The 19,930-nt window shown below is 43.5% G+C and overlaps 1 protein-coding gene across 2 annotated transcripts in view; it reads right to left on the reverse strand.

Moving 5' to 3' along the window:
* Window positions 1–773: 773 nt before the first annotated feature.
* NEK9 (NIMA related kinase 9) overlaps window positions 774–19,930 on the reverse strand; it is a 125,467-nt gene continuing 106,310 nt past the window's right edge. For both annotated transcript variants that reach the window (XM_085869493.1, XM_085869492.1), the window contains exons 14-22: window positions 11,383–11,571; window positions 11,065–11,164; window positions 10,721–10,882; window positions 10,460–10,618; window positions 10,176–10,232; window positions 7,751–7,896; window positions 3,331–3,480; window positions 2,911–3,240; window positions 774–1,606 (exon numbers count right to left, since the gene is read on the reverse strand). In XM_085869493.1, coding sequence (XP_085725619.1) covers window positions 1,463–1,606; window positions 2,911–3,240; window positions 3,331–3,480; window positions 7,751–7,896; window positions 10,176–10,232; window positions 10,460–10,618; window positions 10,721–10,882; window positions 11,065–11,164; window positions 11,383–11,571 — 1,437 coding nt within the window. In that variant the 3' untranslated portion in view covers window positions 774–1,462. The remainder of the gene's footprint in view (window positions 1,607–2,910; window positions 3,241–3,330; window positions 3,481–7,750; window positions 7,897–10,175; window positions 10,233–10,459; window positions 10,619–10,720; window positions 10,883–11,064; window positions 11,165–11,382; window positions 11,572–19,930) is intronic.

Below are 19,930 nucleotides of genomic sequence, written 5' to 3' on the forward strand. Positions count from 1 at the left end.
TACAGTAGCCTGGAATCATGGCGAAACCCAAATCCTGATCCCTGTGTCGTAAGAGGCGATCAGGGTTGCGTCAGGAAGGGCATCCGGCGTAAAACCTGTGCCAAATCAGTATGCGGATCATAACGGATGATCCGCTGTGGCGACCCCTAACGGGAGCAGCCGAAAGATGAACAACAACATATATATATATATATATATATATATATATATATATATATATATATATATATATATATATATATATATATATATATATATATATATATATATATATATATATATATATATATATATATATATATATATATATATATATATATCGGGCGTATAAAAAGAGATGGGGGATAAAATAATGAGTAGAATAAAAAATATATATATTTCGTGGAAAGGAAGGAAAGCTGGAAGCAGAAGGATCACAAACAAAATACTACTCAAACATATGCACTTTATTGTTCAGTATTCCTTCATACTACAAATTTACAATAATGATAAAACACCACACACACACAAAAAAAATATTACAATGCAGGAAGGAGAGCAAACGGTTTTTGAAGTAGCTTTACACTTCCATACAAAATGCAGCAAGACATTCCCCTTTTAATACACAGCAAAATAACTAAGCAATCACTTTCACCGAAAAATGTGCACCACATGGCGGAATCGATAGTATGCAAGTCTCCATAATTGGCATCGAGATGGAAACATAACTTTATATTAGAGTTTAATAGGTTCCACCCTCTTTAACGGGCTCCAGAGGAACCAAAAATGATAGCGAGGAAAACTCGAGTTTCAGGCAACACACATTGCAAGAAGAATTTGAGCATCTTTTCAAGAGTCAATGAGAATTTCCAATTGCATTGCAAATATAAATCAAAAATCACTTCCGGAGGCTGGCACGACCTTTGTGTGGTCACCAACCCACCAGGCACATTCTGAAGCTACCATCTGCAGATAACACTTCACCTCATCTCATTTATTAGAAAATAAAAACTTGCCCAACCAAATGGCCAGCTATTTACAAGCCCTGTGGAACTTGCTTTAACCTTCCCTATCCTGTGGAACTCCACCCAACCCTTCCCCACATTTAAAAAATGTAGTTACTCGTTTTTTTCATGAGGTCCACACCTTAACAACAACAACAACAACAACAACAGCAACAACAAAAACGGATCACTCCTGCAGATGGAAACCAGCTATATTTTTCAATATTGTGACCACGTCTTCACTTCACCTCCTCAGCACCTGCAGCAACCCTTTCCTTTGTGATCAAGCATCTTTTTTGATCCTATAGCATGTGCCGATGCTTTAAGTCTCACTCCGAGTTAAGAAACCAAACAATTTAACAAGAACAACCAACGGTATTTTTTAGGTGTCTCTGCCTCTGCCATAACTGTCTTTCCTTAATAGCCCTTTGTGTGCCATTTCATGTTCAGCTGTCCATCTCTCGTCACCTGTAACCAGCCTAGTAATCATCATCCCACACTCTGGAATCTCTCTCCCAGCACTTCCGGCAGCCGTGGAGTTTTCCCGTTGTTTCCCGTCCCAGACCGTCCCGTTGCTGGTAACCAGCATCAGGATTTCCACTCATCTCACTCAACTTGTTCACCTAAGGAAACACGCAATTAACTGAAAGAATGACGAATAATTCGGTATTGCTCCTTAACGTTTTGTCATGAAACAGGTTAGTGTGTTGGCTTCCAAAAAGTTGAAAGTTGGTTATTAGATCCTAGGACTTAAGTTGGTTAGGTTGCCTTACAAGAAACAAGATGAGGATGAGTCTGGTTGGCTTAGCGATCCTACAATCTTGTATTCGCCATGAAAACAGAATTTACATGCCTTTCATCAAAAGGTTGCAGCATGAAGGATGCTTCTAGATGGTAGAGCAAAGAAAGGGTTTGAAATACTGGGTGTGGACCTGTAAGTTGCATTTGAAATTTCAGGTGGAATTTCACCCCAGCTGTAATGGGTGAAGTTACGAATTTCATAGGATTCATGGATCTTTTCATTTTATTTTACAACAGGCCATCTATCCATTCCATAATGCAATTCCACTTTTCAGAAGTGCAATTGCAATTCCACTTTTTTCGGTGGAAGCAGAGTTCCAAAGGGCTATATAAAGAAGCCAGAGGAATGAAAAGTAAAAACAAGTAAAGTAGAATAGCACTCTTTGAGCGCAGTCTCGCCTTGCACATTCATTCTGAACAAAAATACTATCGTCAACTGAACACGCTACTATTATGGCTCACTGCACTGCTATTATGGCCCATATACCTGTATAAGCCATACACATCATAAATTCTAATTCTTCACACATCTGGAATACCACTCCTCCGATGACATCATCATTATCAAACGATATACCACATGGGGAGTTAATGACATATGACAAGTTTAAATTTTTTTCGTTGAGCAGTTTTGGAGAAAATTATATCCAATTTTTTTCCCTTTCATCCAATATGATTGCCATACTATGTGACTATGATGTCAGCTCAGAGTTAGCAAAAAAAAAAAAATCCATAGGAAGTCCCTCCAATGTTTAAGGTTTCACATCGATCAGATAAGCGGTTGCAGAGAAAACCATTTTTTTTAAGCAACAGTAAAATCCGTTGGACTTTTGGAGAAAAACCGTAGAGGACGAGGCTACTTTTTTGAAAAAATTATCTTAGAAATGGTGAGATTTGAATACTGCACTTCCTTAAACTTAATGAACGCCCGAATCAATGGCAATCAATATCATCAGCTGGGTATCATGCCTCATTGAGATTTCAACCTTTCAATCTCAGATCTACTTCATTGCTTTTCATCAATGTAAAATAGAATTGTTCAAAACTCAGCAAGATGATCTTCTTGCTATCATTTTTGAAACACGTTTCAGATTAACACACAATAGAACACATGGCACACATTTACCTTTGAGTCGAGAGAAGACAACTGTGACTCGAGTTTGCGAACAGTGGCCCACAGTGACTGAGTTTCTCTTCGCAGCCCCTCAGCCTCTTTCTTTGTAAGGTATCCTGTTATACCTTCATTGCCATCATTTTTGGCCAATTGGCCACGCAAAAATGCAACCTCCGCACGAAGCTCAGCATTTGCCTTCTCCAAACACACCTGCTTTCCCGGCATCTTGCAGTCAGAATCTTTAAGTTTGACCACATTGCCATCACGACTTGGATCATGTGAAGCACAATGAGGTGGTGTGAAAGACAGCGGTCGTGAACGAATATCTGTCGCCACATGATGCTACAATGCATAAAAAAAAAAACAATGTAACACATCTTCATCATTACAGCCTTTGTCTTAATCCAAGGTTTTAATTAAAGGCAGACTTACTGCAGCACTCGAGTCAGCCAGAGAACCAAGCTCTAGGCTAGGAATCTTAGGGATTCCACCAAGGCCGAGAACACAATGTGGTAACCTTTGCTCGTTTCCATTGTTGCTCAAGTTCCTATCTAGTGGAATGAACTCAGCTTCTTCCATTTCCTGCAAAGGACAATGAAACAACAGGAATAAAAGCGTAATTACTTTGTATTCTTGGAAAGGCTGTTTATTTCTTCCTAATCAAACAAAGGCCAACATAGAGATAGATGACCATAGGGTGAGACATTAATGCTTTACAATGGGGTAGTATTAATCATGCAACAAGTATGAAGACATATTTAGTGAAAGAGGAAAAGATCACATACAAATAGGGAGAACAAGGTGAGATGACTGTGAACTGCTCCATTGAACAACTGAAGAAGAACAGTATTGGATAGACATGGAATCAGTTCCACAAGTAAGAGAAAAGGGAGATGAAGTATTAAAAGTGGGCAACGTTTCAACCGAGGAAGTAAACAGAGTCCACACTAGGTTCAAAAGTAGAGTTGACAGTGGAGTTAAGCTCAATGCTAGATCTGACAGTGGAGATAGAAGTTAGATTTGACAGAGGTTCGACAGTGGAGAAAGAGGTCGATAGTATGGCCACTGGTGCAGCCAAATCTGATGCAGCCATTGGAGGTCAAACCAATGACAATTGTAGCACAGAAAAACTGAGTTGTTGGAGGGGACGGAGACGGAGACCGAGCGGGTTGTTGGAGGGGACGGAGACGGAGACCGAGCGGGTTGTTGGAGGGGAAGGAGACGGAGACTGAGCGGCTTGTTGTGGAGGGGACGGAGACCGAGCGGGTTGTTGTTGGACGGGACGGAGACCGAGCGGGTTGTTGTTGGAGGGGACGGAGACCGAGCGAGTTGTTGTTGGAGGGGACGGAGACCGAGCGGGTTGTTGTTGGAGGGGACGGAGACCGAGCGGGTTGTTGTTGGAGGGGACGGAGACCGAGCGGGTTGTTGTTGGAGGGGACGGAGACCGACCGGGTTGTTGTGGAGGGGACGGAGACCGACCGGGTTGTTGGAGGGGACGGAGACCAACTGACTTTGTTCCATGTGGCTATGATAGTCAGCAGAGACAAGTACACTTGAGTGAATCATGGAACCTTCACTCAAGCACATCACCTCGAGTTGAGTACTTCGATGCAGCTTAGGGTTTTCACAAGTCTGCGCATTAGCCAGCACTTGCTGCTTGATGCCAGACCATGCACTTGTTCACACCTAGGCATCAGCCTGTCTGTATGCTTCAATTTGCCTGGGCGTGTGCCTCCAACCGCATGGATAACAAATTGCCAAAAATGAAGACAGATGTCCTGCCAGTGAACAAGCCAGATTTTCTCATCTCAACCACAACCCAACTCCTAGCCCATTCCTTGCCTTGTTTCCCCATGCACGTGAAGTGGAAATCTGGGTTCAGCAATTGGTTCACTTCTGGCTCTCTGCCCTCTATAATTTATATTTTGCGACTTAATTTCAATTTTATGTTAAATTTTGAACACAAATCGGAAAACAAACCTGTAGTTCAGGAGTACTTTAACTCTGAATCCATCCCTATCGAGCATTTCCAGAGAGGAATGAGATAATTATTTTACCCTATCTGAAAGTCAAATAAAATTTAAAATCATTCCAATGATAAAAATTTAAAATCCACAGGAAACTTACTGTCTTTAAAGATGTCATGAAGACCACAAACAACAGGCACAAAGACCGAATGTAACGTGTTAAATAAGGTGGTGTAAAAGACGCTGCATCAACAGCAGTAAGCTTCCGGAATATTTTTTTAACGACCTTTGAAATCTTTATTTCAAATGAATTATATATTTGAACACTGAAGAACACAAATCACCTTTTTAAGCATTTTCAAAACCATTCCATTTAGCAGTACTTGGACAAAATATTAAGGCATTTTACGTCATCACGACCAATCAAATTTGCCACTCGTAGACCCCACCCATGTCCTTGTTTCTCAAGACAGCATGGGGTAAGGTGTTCTAGGAACTTTGTAATTTCTTTTTTTTTTTTTAATCAATTTCCATATTCTTGGGGCTACTTTATTATTTGGTGTGTATGTGTATGTGTGTGTGTGTGTGTGTGTGTGTGTGTGTGTGTGTGTGTGTGTGTGTGTGTGTGTGTGTGTGTGTGTGTGTGTGCGCGCGTGTGCGTGTGCGTGTGCGTGTGCGTGTGCGTGTGCGTGTGCGTGTGCGTGTACAGCCCATCAAGAGTTGTGGTCTTAGTGGGATTATAAACCTTTGCATTTACTTTTTGCTGTTACCAGTCAGAGTTATTTTTCATTATTAAAATTTAAGTACAGTGGGACCCGCTTAATAGAATCACTTTGGGCCGGACAAATTTGATTCTAATAAGCGGGTGATTCTAATATCCGAGTTCACCAGAGTTGTGGAGTATCAAGCGGATCAAATGTCGAGTACACATACGGAGACAAATACTCAGCATTTAGTTTGATTTATATGACACACTTGCTCAAAACAATTTAACTTACTACTGAAAATAAAACAATTACACGTACAGTACATATGTACTTTTCAAAGCAAAACAACATAGGTTTGTCGATGAGCCTACTCTGTAATGAAGAAATTGTCGATTGTTGCCTGCTTTAACGAGTCTGTGGCAATGGCGGTGACCTCCTTGTCAAGTTTGCGCAGGAAGGCGATGTCACTGAACCCATGTGATAGCAAACCAAGCCTGATCGTCTTAGCTGCAGACATCATTTCCTTGATGGTCGGGACAGAGATCTCCTCTTCCTCCTCTTCCTCCACTTTAGTGTCGGCGTCATAGTCTGCGTCAGTAGCAATTCCCATTTCGCGTTGGACTGCCGAAACGATGGCTTCGTCTCCGTGAAGTTTCTTGTGGACGATTCCATGTCTTTTCTTGAACCGGACAATCCAGCCGTTTGTCGCACTGAACTTCTTGTTGTTGAACTTTTCCGCGAACTGAGCCGCTTTCTCCTGCATCAGAGGTCCACAAAGCGTGCTTCCTTTTCTCTAGAAGTTTGAATCCACTTGACCATTGCTGATTCGACATCGGGTGCGTTCCCGCTTCGCTTGCGTTTCTGAGAAGAAGATGAATCCACTTGACCTTTCAGAATGGCCTCTCGATCTTTCAGAATCTTGCATAGGATCGGCTGGTTAATTTCCAACTTGTCTGCAGCTTCTCGTTGGTTCATTCTGGGCAAAGCGTCATTGTCCCTCAGGATTTGTGCTTTATCAATGCTTGAACGATCCGTCCGCTTTCGTTTTCTGTCCATCGTGGAAATGACGACACGCCTAGTGCTTAGACTGCAGCTGTCAGCCGTCTGCCTATCTGTACAATGACTACCGAAATCACTGTAGTGGCATAGCGTTATTTTTAGCGTGACGTCAGCCGCCTGGTGGCAAAAGTTGGAACTGTGCGGCCAGTAGGCGCTGAACTGTCGAAGTGGATGGCCAGTAGTTGATTCTATTAAGCGGGTTTTTGATTCTAATAAACGAGAAAAATTGTGTACATTTAGATACAATGGAATCGGTCTCAACGATTTTGATTCTATAATACGGGTGATTCTATTAACCGTGATTCTATTAAGCGGGTCCCACTGTATCTAATTAAGTGTGGAGATTCTTTCTTTTCTGTGATTGAGTATAATTGAAAACTGGATTCCCAATTGTGTTAACATCAGCAAATCAACAGCCGTTTGGGAAGTGAGCCCCATGTGGGTGGTGCATTGGGAAGATTCACGCGATGCCTGTTGTCTGGATCACAAGACCTCAAACCCCGTTCATGCGGCAATACTTGTACATTGACAAACAAAAATCTAGTTTGTCTTGGACGATTGTGCGCATCTCATTTGTGGAAAATTCAGAACATCCCACATGATTTCACCAAAAACATGAGAACTTTAACCCTTTGAACCCCAGTGGCCATTTAACCAGCCGCTATTCAAACCTCCATATACCGGAGCAGCCGGATTTTTCTCCAGGGAGCTCAGGGTGTGGAAGCCAAAAGTCCAAAGAGCTCAGGGTTCAAAGGGTGAAGAATATATATTCCTAGATATCTAAAATAGTGTCCAGATTATCCCTCATGGAGAGACCAACATTTACAAATGCAAAATGAGTTTATGGAAGTCAAAAAATAAAAAAAATAAAATTAAAAAAAGAGAAAAAGCAGCAAGATGGATTATTTTGAAAAAGAAGATTCCTGATGAAAAGTTTCAACAATGTGGTGGATGATTTGAACACAAAGTCAATTTATACCTCATATCAACATACAAAGCCTGCCAATCCAATAAAAAATTATGCTAAAATGTCCCAATTTAACAGAGCTTTGAGATACGTTCTCATTTATATTTGCCAATGGGTGGCCATGGTGTACAAATTACAGCACATCACCTCACCTTCTGCAGCCACTGTGGACATGAAGTTCCAAGTGATACTCTCTCATTCTCTTCGCACTTCGGTGGATCAAACTGAGTTTTATCACTCCCTCCAAAACCTGATTCAGACTCTGTGTCAGTTTCCACTTGAGCATTCTCTGCATCAGCTGGGATAAACAAAAGGACATGTAGAGCACAAAATAATGAGTAAAAAAAAAAAAAACATGAAACCACTATTACGATTGGGGGGTACATAAACATCAAGGACAAAAAGGCAGAATTTTGGACAATTTCCCACTCGTACATTGCATAAAATCCCTCTCCCCGAAATAACCATCTCTTTCCAACTTCCTTTCCTCTTTATCCCCACTCCTACCCAACTCTCCTGTGAACCATTTTGTCATGTTTAATTCCCCCTTCCACTTTTCAGTTTACTTCCTCTCAACTTTACATCAACAATATGTAAATGGCTCTTTGCAATTTCAATTAACTTCATTATCAACCATATCATCCATTTAAGCCAAACACACATTGATTACAAGGATCAATATCTAACTTATGAGCATTGTGATCAGAATAAAAATGTACAGAATTAAGCAGTCCTCCCAAAATGGAAATGGCCTTCCAAATCTTGTCCCCAACCCCTCATGCTCGGCACACACCCTTCCCTGTCATACCAAACTATTCCTGGACTCTGCCTTTTGCACCTGAGAAGGTAGAGAACGTTCTTTCAACCCTTGACTCTGACTGCCCCTGGACTGGACGGCATCATGTGTCCTAAAAACCCGGTCTGCTGCTCTTTCCCATATTCTCGCTGCCATTGTCACCATGTCATTTGTTGGTGATGTTCATTTTCAATCTGCTTGGAAATCCAACATCACTGCACTACATAAAAAGGAGCAAACACCGATCCCCTCAATTACAGACCTATTGGCTTACTTCCAATCACCAGTAAGGTCATGGAACCAATCATCGCAGTTGATATGAAATCCTTCCTTTTCTCAAACAACCTCATCTCAGATCACCAATTTCGATTCAGCCCAGGTTACTCTACCCTGGACATGCTGCTTCTACTCACCAAACAATGGATGGAGGCCCTCGATGTCAGGCACGAGATCAGGGATGTCTTTCTGGACATATCTCGTGCTTTTGATACAATTTGTCATCCAAACTGTCTTACTCTCCAAACTGTCTGCCTATGGGATCTAAAGCCAACTCCACACATGGCTTACTGACTTGTGGCTCTCAATGGAATCCTTTCATCTCCTGTTACTGTCAAGGCTGGAGTGTTCAAAGGCAATGTTCTCGGTCCTTTTTTCTGATCTTCATCAATTATCTCTCTGACTCTGGAAAATCCTCTTTATTTGCTGATGACTCCACCCTCTGCAATGACATCCCTCATCCTTCAGACAGGCATACCGCAGCCTATTCCCTCTCTTCAGACCTTTAAATAAAACATTACAATCTGCTCAAACACTATATCTTTCAATCCTGACAAATCTCACACTCACGATCTATCGCCGAAAGGACCATCTGGCAAACCCTTCTATCTACCTTCTTATAGGTTCAGTCATTCAATCTCCTGGGTCTCACGATCAGGCATTATCTTTCTTGGGCAAACCACATTTAAAAATTGGCCTCTAAAGGCAGCCGCCGACTGGCATCCTCCATCATACAAATTCCTTTCTTGGCACACCTGAACTCCTATCCATCCACAAGGCCTTCATCCGCAGCTTGATAGAGTACTGCTTTCCGCTTTGGGCCGGCTCCCCTGTCACATCTTACTCAGCTTGAAACAGTGGAAACCAAAGCCTTCAAGATAATTGGAATCTCCTGCGCTAAAGCTGAGTCTAAGTGTCTATCACTTTGCCATCGCAGATGGGTGGGTGGTCTCTCTGTCTTCTCCCACCTCCTTTTTGGTCTTGAACCTTCTGCTCTTTCCATGCTTTGTCCCCTCCCCCCTCCCGCCAGGTTGCTGCAGGGCTCACACATTCCACTATCAACCACCTTCTGGTGAAACTATATAAATCCAGGATCACTGTTCACCACCACTCATTTGCTCCTCTATTTTTCCCCCATTTGAGGAACCAACTTCCACATCCTCTTCAATCTCATTCTTCCCTTAAGGTCTAAAATGCTGTTCACCACCACCTCAGATCCTCTCCAATCCTAAACCATGATCTCATTTACCCTCAATAACCCCACCCAAATCCCTCCTTCCAATTTTCCATTTAGTTTCTTACTGCATCCATTTTGTCCACCCCATGCATGCGTGTTTTACGTCCTGTTTTTGTCTGTTGCATCCTGATACATTCACTGCACTAGCTCTTCCACGAACCTCGACTATGTATACAAAAAAAGAAGTAGTTTCTTCAGTATTAATCACAATCTGTATTTGCTCAAGGAGCTGTTCTAGGTTTTCTAAAATTCCAGGAAATGTACTCACATTGTCGGAAAGACATGCTTCCAGATGGGCGGATAGGTTTCACACTCAGAACACACTCTGCACAATACAGGATGGAAAATTAAACAACAACAAAAAAAACGCGATGACAAAATACACAGCTCAGAGCAAGCAATCAATCTTTGAGTGAAGTCAGTTGTGTTGGTGTATAACTCACATGGTCAATAATCAGGCCAAATTGAAATGAGCAATCTCAAAGAGCTTCAAAGTTGAGTTATACGTGCCAACAAACAGCAAAATTCTAAGAAGAGAGAACTGAAACATACCTCCTATAAGTAGTGTGTGCCATCCCCTACATGACAAGTCAGCCACCTGTCGAACCGTGCCAAATATCGGCCGTGGTCTGGAAATGATGTTGTTCCGGGGGCGTTCTGGAATGCCTAACCGCCCATTTTCTAAATTTCCCCATGCGTACACCTCATTTTCTAAAACAAACAGAGAAGGGAAGAGAATTCAGACACAGAAAGAGTGAATGCATTGCAAGGTTGGAAAGGGGTTTAACCAAGGATGATTCAAGTCTGCTTTACCATCGACGACAGCAATTGTAAAGCCATCCCCACAAGACAGACGGGAAACAATCTTGCCGATCAGTGGGCCTCGGTGCCGAATGACACCACGCAACTTCTTGCAGTGTCCCACTCCAAGTTGGCCTTGGCTATTGTCTCCAAACATATAGAGCCGGCCAAACACTGAGGAAGGTTTAAGGGTTGGGGCACATGGGAAAACAGAAGCAGAGGAACAGCTTGGTACACAGGGAGAACAAAATAAGAACAATACGAGGTTCCAATCACTGATAAGATAATGAAGAGTGAGAGGAATTAGGAACATAAAGAGGGGAAAGGAGGTTAAAAGGATCAGATTACTATCTCACCATCAAAAGCAGCAGTGTGAGTCTTCCCTCCAGAAATATTCTGAATCTGGTACCGCAACAACTGTTTCACGAGCACGGGATTCAAAGTCATGAGTACTTCCTGGAAACAAAAATGGAATATCGAAGAAACCTAGATGTCAGAAATATGATCCAAACACGACCATTCTCAAGTTCAAAAACAAATTGGTTAACATGCATGGTGTGTGAGTTGTCACACTTCACCAGGTTTTCCTTTCAAGCTCTCAGATCTGCATAACTTTAATCCACCGAACCATTATCTATCTCAAAGGGAAAGGGAATGCACAATCAAGAGCTAACCTCACAGTCACGGTCTTGGACATCAGCGCTGCGGCTTGTATTGAGAAGCCCAAATGTGTATTGGTTGAGGCCGAGCTTGTTGAATTCATTGTTCCCGCAGGCAAGGACACGACAATTGTGTGTCAGGAAGAAAGTTCCATCGGTGCCACACACTACAGATTTCACATCATAGCGACTCAGCGCCATCACCTGGACAAGCATGCAGTTACATTAATAAACTTCCAATAAGTGATGTGAAGTTCTGTAAAAGAATAAAGAAGGCATATATTTATTACGTACAGAAATATAAAGGAATATTTGACACAGAATACAAAATGCAGGACTTATTAGGGGAATGAGAGCAAATGCAGATAATTGAGAGCATCTCTGGGCCATTATTTTGCAGCGTATTATAAAAACTGTATGGGAATGCCAAGACAAGTGAAGAGAATACCAGACAACAATATTACAATTATACTTGTGGTTGAAATCTGAAAATTATAAAATGAAAATATTATATTTGTGTGTGAAAAATGACATGCCCATACCAGGAATCAAACCCAGGTCCTCTGGAAAATGTACAAGGACACTGCCATCAGAGCTATCTGGGCAACCCACAGACTAAATATGTAATTCTCCCACATATAAACTCTCAGTCGAAAGATTTAGAACACCCCCATTTTTCCAGTTTTTACTGAAATTTAAGCAGTTTAATGTTTCAATGTACTCTGAAATTAAAGCATCGAACAAATAAAAAAAACTGCAGATAAAAAAGAACATGGAATTGTTTTGTTGAACAAAATTTAATCTAAACTTTTGACTCCTCAAAGTAGCCACATTTTGCAGATTATAACAGCCGAACATACTCGTGGCATTCATTCCACAATAGAAATCAAATATTGTTTGGAAACTTCTTCCCAACACTGTTGCAGAAGTTCCCACAAATGTGTTGCACTTGTTGGTTGCTTTGCTTTCACCCTTCTGTCCAGTTCATCCCAAACCAGCTCGATGGGGTTTAAGTTTGGAGACTGTGCTGGCCATTCCATGATTTGAAGCCGACAGTCTTGTTATTTTCTTGTAAGGTAGTTCGGACATTGCCTGGAGGTATGTTTTGGATCATTATCTTGCCGTAGGATGAAACCCTGACCAACTAGGCGTAGACCAGAGGGTATTGCATGGTACTGCAAAATGCTGTGGTAGCCCTTTTGGTTCAGGGTGCCAGTCACTCTGTGCAAGTCACTGACCCTGGATCCAGCAAAAGAGCCCCAGATCATCACGCTTCCTCCTCCATGTTTGACAGTTGGTGTCACACTGAGGAACCATCCTTTTGCCGACTCGACGGCGTACAAAAACCCTGCGTGATGAACCGAAGAATTCAAATTTTGATTCATCGGTCCATTAGACCTTATTCCAGTTTTCAGTAGTCCAATGGCGGTGCTTCATGGTGCAGGCAACCCTCTTTTTCTTATTTTGCCATCTTAGCAATGGCTTTCTCACTGCCACTCGACCTGTCAAACCTGCAGCTCCAAGTCTTCTCTTCACAGTTGAAACTGAGACTTCCTTACTTCGACCAGTGTTAAGCTGTGCTTGAAGCTGCTGTCCTGTGAGCAGTCTATCACACAAGCTGTTGACTCTCAGAAATTTGTCTTCTGATTGTGTTGTGGCTTTGGGTCTGCCAGATCTCTTCCTGCCAGAGTTTCCTCCAGTTTCCAAGTGTCTTTTGATGGTGTCGGAAACTGTACTCACTGACACCTTGGCTTCGTTTGCAATTTCTCCAAAGGAAAGACCTTCACTTTTTAGGGTTATAATGGTCTGTCAGTCCTCCTTTGTTAATTGTCTTTTTCTCACCATTATGATATAGTTAGGGAGCTAGCACAGTTTCATTTACACTTTTGGGAACAAAAGGTTTGATGGTCTCATTCTGTCAAGAGTACATGGGGGATGAATAAAACCCATTTCTTAAGCATGGCATTCCTGGACTTTAGGGGAGGCAGGGTCCCAAACCCCCCCCAAAAAGTGACATTAATTTACACTTTTGAGAACAACGCTGATATTCACACTGACGACACCCCTCATATCACTAGTTAAAAATACACAACTGAAGAAACAATATTTCCAGGGGTTTGCGCTTAAGAAGGGCCCCAGTGGGGGGTCGAAAAAGGGTCTCAATTACACTTTTGAGAACAAAGCTGAAATTGATACTCACATCGCTCGTCACAAAAATGTAACTTAATAAAGGATAATCCCTGGCGTTTCGGCTTAAGAAGGGTTCAAACGGACGAAGAAGGGTCATAACTCTTCACAGCCAAGAGAGACAAGGGGTAGACAAATATGAGCTTGATAATAGAATTTATTGTGAAACATACAGGAGGAAACAGTAAAATAAAGGTAACTCGCATCAGTTCTTGGCTTTGGTGCCTTTGCTTTGTCTCACAATTACAGCACTTTAGTTCCAATTTATGTTCAAGTCTCACAAATAATAACTTCAGCAAGGAATTTACTTGTAAGTGCCATATTCGCCTGTGCTACATCAAAGTATAATGAGATTACCGACATATCCTCATCCTCACATCGCACAATGAAATTGATGAGTCTTACATTGCAAATAAACAATACTCTTCATCCATTGATATTACGATGCTTTTTTAACAGATGGGTGCCTATAGGATTGAACAATAGCTAAAGAAGCCGATTTAGTCATATTCATCGTCAGTTTGGTAATCTGAGTCACTGTCATTGTCATCGGTGTCAGAATCAGGGTCAGTAAGCCAAGTGTCGTCATAGTAGTCGTCGTCGCCGAGATCACCGGGATTTGGAAGAGCTCTGTCAGGCATCTAGGGGCCTGTGAACCACACAGTTTGGTAGGAATTGTCCACCAGTTCCCATCCTTGTTGAGGATCTTTGGGGACAGCGTTGTTGCAGGCTACGTGCCATGTCATTACAGCAAAGTTGCTGCGATGGATCTTTTGCTGGACGACATTCTCGCATGGTGGGATTCTGCTCACATCTACACCCTTGAGTTTTGCAAATGGCTGCTTACCCTTCTTCGGTCCGAATGATTTCTCAAATACCATAAATCTGTTGCTTGATTTTCGGTTACGTCTCCATCGAGGCCTACTGCTTCCTGTGGCACTGATGCTGGAGTGCTCTGAGCCTAATACATAATACCCATCGTATCGTGGAGCGTGTCGGTACCTGACAGTGTGTGTGTTAATTCGTCGTAATTGTCAAAAGCAAGTCCACAAGGTACTCCAGGAACTGAACCAGCAGGACAGTTCAGCTTTCGGTCAAAGATGGCATAGGCTCGGTCTGTCTTAATTTCCTCAATGGCGTGGTAGTTAAGCGAATGTCCCATCTGATTCAGCATTGTGATAATCTTCTTGCTTCCAGTCAGTGACTTCAAGGACAAACCCATCAGAATATGCTTTTGAGGCTTTAGGCTACCATTCTTCACTGAAAACAGTACATCCTGACTTAATGAATTAGAGCGGCGCTTGACTGACTGAATGTTAGCCAGTATTTGGTCCTCCAAGTAGTGTCTGAAAGAAAGTCTTGACAAGGTCAGGTGGGTCCCCCTCACCATTGCTGAAAGCTTCCACGGTCAGTGGATCTAGGAGGGCCTCTTTCGTCACGGAATTCAAGGCCTGTCTGAGTTGCAATGCAACTTCAGTAACTTGACCCTCAGGAGATGACTTAATGTCATACACTGCCTTGATGGAATCATACTCAATGGCTGTGCTGTGGACTATCACACCTTGCTGGCAGCAGTCGGGGGAATGCAATAAAATAGTGTCAGGGAATTTCCTGGTCAGAAGGTCCCCCAGGTATTGCGCTTTGCTTACTGAAGGGACTACTTCAAGTTCAGTACAGAGGTCGGTGTATTGTGCATAAATGGATGCAAGGCGTGCAGGTCTCTGTTGGTCAATGATTTTGTCTTTGACGTACGAATCGATACAGTCAAGAGGAAACTTGGGATTAACAGGCTCCTCAGCGATTGGGGCAGCCCAAAACTTTTCACCCTATCCGCCCTCCGGATATACAGTATGTGGCACGACAACTGTGGTGAAACTGGGCTTCCTTAGCTATGACGTCAACCCCACTGACTTTTACAAGTAAACGTGCTTGCTTGAGGGTATGCACAATCTCTATAATCTTTTGTGCTGCTTGCTTGGTTTGCAATTTTCCTGGGAGCTCTTTTGTTCCGTCTGGGCGTATTTTGACCTTTTTGTCACAAAACAAACATGTATCAGGGAAAATACTAAGAGTTGACACCCTTCTGCTTGGCTCTTCACCACTAACAGTTGAAGCAGATGATGCAGAGCATAACACCTTTCTCTCTGGGCCGACAGTGTCATTCCCAATAGGCCAAGGTAGAGACCGAGTAGTAATGGCTGTAAAGTTCTTGTAGCACTTGCTGTGCTACCCATCACCATCTCCTGCATGACTTGGTAACGACAACAACTGTTCTGTATTTGGAAGATTGGTAGTTCTTACTTCCCTTCCTGGCCTCAGCAGCACGCTGAACAACTGCCCATTTCTCCTGCTGCCAGGGAAGTAACTTGCTTGTCTCGGTCAGAACAACATGTATAAGACACTTTGAAGTCAATGACTGGTGGGCAGATGCTGTGAAGTGAAGACAAAAGGGACATGTGTGGTGTGTCATGAATTTCTCAATTACCAAAATACAGAACTACAGAATCTGGACTGATTGACTATCATTATCATAGCCTACCATTATCATTTCCTTGGCTTGCCATTTTTATGTGAGATCATCAGGAGCCCTTGATTTAATGAGTTCCTAAAGAGAAGATAGGAAAAATAATAATGTGAAGTTATTATATTGCGCTTTATAATGATGAACATTCTCAAAGCGCTTCACATTTATTACCCCCAGCTATTGGCCTGTTCTTTCCAAGTTCTTTCTCCACTCCTTGGGGAGTATTACAGCCCGGCTGCTGTTTTCAGCGCTCACAACTTCTCATTCTATGCCAGCCAGGTACCCATTACTCCTGGTTGGGGAGAAGCAAGTTTGGTCAAGTGCCTTGCCCAAGGACACAAAGAAACAGATGGTGATCAGACCGGGAATCAAACTCGGCATTCCCGCTCCTGAGTCTGCCACTCTGCCACTACACCAATGCTTCCCCTAAAAAACAGTGCTAATTCATATCGTAGATCAATGAAATTAACCCATGGGACTGGGGGTGTGGCAAAAGTGGCCGAAATTGCATCAGCATCATTGAAGACCTGATGGAGGTCTTCTCGAAGAATGCTTAAGGTCAGTGTAGACCGAAAATAATAAGTACTGTGCATATAGTACACTTTTGCTTACCTTGTTCAGGATAAGTGTAGCTTTCAGTGTTCTGTCTTTTTCATGTCAATGTTGCTTGGTCCATATGACTAGGCTGAGAATATTAGACTTACAATACTTCAGTGAAGTCTTTGTATTTGTTAAATGAAGAGAAGAATGTCACAGAGTCTGGCTTCACTTTCACTTTTACACTCCGCACGCAGTAGGTGTGTGTGACTGAATGCACAGGGGCAGCCTGTACGTTCCAGTAAGAGTTGGCAGTGGATGACCTGAATCTCATAGCACGCAGGTATAGCCAGTTGCTGCGCAGGCACTGGGATTATAGTCCGTTTTCTGAGATGTCGTCGCTGTGTGATATTGTCCTGAGCTAAAAATAGTAACTTGATGCGAGTTGGCCTACAAAAATGTGGTGTGTATTGGGTGAATGTGTAGCTGAACACCTGGGCCTTGGCAGATGTTAGGCCTAGTGGTTGCCAGGGCCAAATCCAATAAGGATTTGCTCGACCCTCCTTGGTCCTTTTGAGCCCTTCTTAGGCCGAAACGCCAGGGACTATCCTTTCTTAAGTTACATTTTTGTGACGAGCGATGTGAGGGGATATTTCAGTATCAATTTCAGCTTTGTTCTCAAAAGTGTAATTGAGACCCTTTTTGGACCCCCACTGGGGCCCTTCTTAAGTGCAAACCCCTGGAAATATTGTTTCTTAAGTTGTGTATTTCTAACTAGTGATATGAGGGGTGTCATCAGTGTGAATATCAGCGTTGTTCTCAAAAGTGTAAATGAATGTCACTTTTTTGGGGGGGTTTGGGACCCTGCCTCCCCTAAAGGCCAGGGAAGCCATACTTAAGAAATGGGTTTTATTCATCCCCCATGTACTCTTGACAGAATAAGACCATCAAACATTTTGTTCCCAAAAGTGTAAATGAAACTGTGCTAGCTCCCTAACTAATTGCAATATACTACTTCCTGCATTGCAATGTTGCCAAATAATGCTTCAGAGGGTGTAGAAACACAGAAGACCAGTCATGGAAAAACAACATGGAAAATGCTAACAACTTACAGTGTGCACGCGGTACACTCTTTTCAGTCCAAGTCTCCATTTAATAGTAATTTTATCTGTCCTCTTCTTCAATCCAAATCTCCATCTAATCATAATGTCCAATCTTTTCCCTCGGTTCCTGATACAGATCGGGGCTGGCGCCGCGCACACCACCGCTTTCGATGAATGACCGCATGCTCGATGGCGGCGGACCTGCACGCAGCCCCGGGGTAATTTATTATCGCACACAGAGCAGGGCGCGAGTGGCACACATCTTGTTCGGGTCTGCGCATGTGTTACCATAGCATCTTACCATCAGTCTTCGCAGACCACCACAGCCACGGGTGTCTCTCACAGACGTCGAACGTCCTCTCGCCTACGCACATGGCGAGGCTGCAGCCAGGCAGAGGCGCGCTGTACGGCTCGGGCAGAATGGCTCACAAACAGGCAGCGTATTGACCGGCACTGACCGCTGGTCACCGTGGACGGCCCAGAAGTTCGGTACAGGGCGATTCGTGTCACGGTGCTCAGAGCGAGACGATTCCGCAGCTTGGAACCATCTGGCCGGAAGTACAGTGAGGCCGCTTCCGGTCATGGCAGCTGGCCCGTGTGCTGGGCCGGAGCCCAACCAGAGCTCCAGCTTCGGGTGACGACATCGCTTCGAGTCGTTAACCTCACCGGCACCACGGTTTCAATAAAAGGACGGGTCATGGGGCTGTCCAAAGTCATCGGCGTTGTCTTTTCCTGCTCAGCATTCCTCATCTGCTGGCCCCGCCTTGCTTCATCACCAACTCGCCTGCTGGCTCTGCCTTCTCCGCCCACTGCTCCGGACCCCACCTTCTCTGGACCCGCCTTCTCCACCCACTGCTCCGAACCCCGCCTTCTCCGGACCCCGCCTCCTCCACCCACTGCTCCGGACCCCGCCTCCTCCACCCACTGCTCCGGACCCCGCCTCCTCCACCCACTGCTCCGGACCCCACATCCTCCACCCACTGCTCCGGACCCCACATCCTCCACCCACTGCTCCGAACCCCACATTCTCCACCCACTGCTCCGGACCCCACATTTTCCATCCACTGCTCCGGACCCATTTTCCACCCACTGCTCCGGACTCCACATTCTCCACCCACTGCTCCGGACTCCGCCCAAAAGTCCTTCCATCACGCCCATTCTCTGGATCAATGCTTAGCTTCTCGAAGTGCCATGAAGCGGGAGATGACGCGCAAGGGGGAGATGATACGTGGAGTATCTTCCCAAAACGTATTGGTGGCATGGTCGGTCAATCGTGCAAGGTATTGAGAGACAGTTAGCCTCATCTCCTCTCCTCTTTCTTCTCATCAACTCCTCTTCATCAGGTTGTGTGTGTATGTGTATGTGTATGTGTATGTGTATGTGTATGTGTATGTGTATGTGTATGTGTATGTGTATGTGTATGTGTATGTGTATGTGTATGTGTATGTGTATGTGTATGTGTATGTGTATGTGTATGTGTGTGTGTGTGTGTGTGTGTGTGTGTGTGTGTGTGTGTGTGTGTGTGTGTGTGTGTGTGTGTGTGTGTGTGTGTGTGTGTGTGTGTGTGTGTGTGTGTGTGTGTGTGTGTGTGTGTGTGTCCATGTCCTCTTTTTTTTTTTTTTTTTTTTTTTGTATACTTTGGTCGAGGCTCGTATGAGAGCTAACACACAACTCACAGCAAGGAGGCATGAGACAAGAGGGGCGGGAGTGGAAGGGACAAAACATTGGGGAACAGACACAGGTGAACTGTGGAAGGGAGAGGGATGGGGATGGGACGGGGAACATGGCGAGGGGAAGATGGACATTAAAGGGACTTTCAGGAAGGAAAGCAGGAGAATTGAAGGAAGTGGGCTTGGGTGGATTATCGGGGGTAGAAAAGATCGAGGATTTGGATGGGGGAAGATAAGAGGTGGTGGTGAACAGCTGTTTTGAAAGCCTGGAGGGAAGAATGGGAAAGAATAGAGTGAGGAAGTTTATTCCAAAGGCGGGAAAAAAGAGGAATGAAAGAGTGAAGATGAGCAGTTAAGTTTAATTTAAGTTAATTTAAGTTAAGAGTGTACAATAATTATATCGGGTTAACTCTGCTCTGTGTTTGCTTTTGTAAGTTTATTGTATTATTGTCGCACCACACTTTTCTTCCTATCCCTCTACACATTGGAAGTGAACATTTAAAAAGTGACAAAAAAAGGAAGATTTAAATTTACAAGATATG

This window comes from Eptatretus burgeri, chromosome 2, assembly GCF_056783735.1.
Source record: "Eptatretus burgeri isolate ZD-2024b chromosome 2, Ebu_testis_v1, whole genome shotgun sequence".
NCBI lineage: Eukaryota > Metazoa > Chordata > Myxini > Myxiniformes > Myxinidae > Eptatretus > Eptatretus burgeri.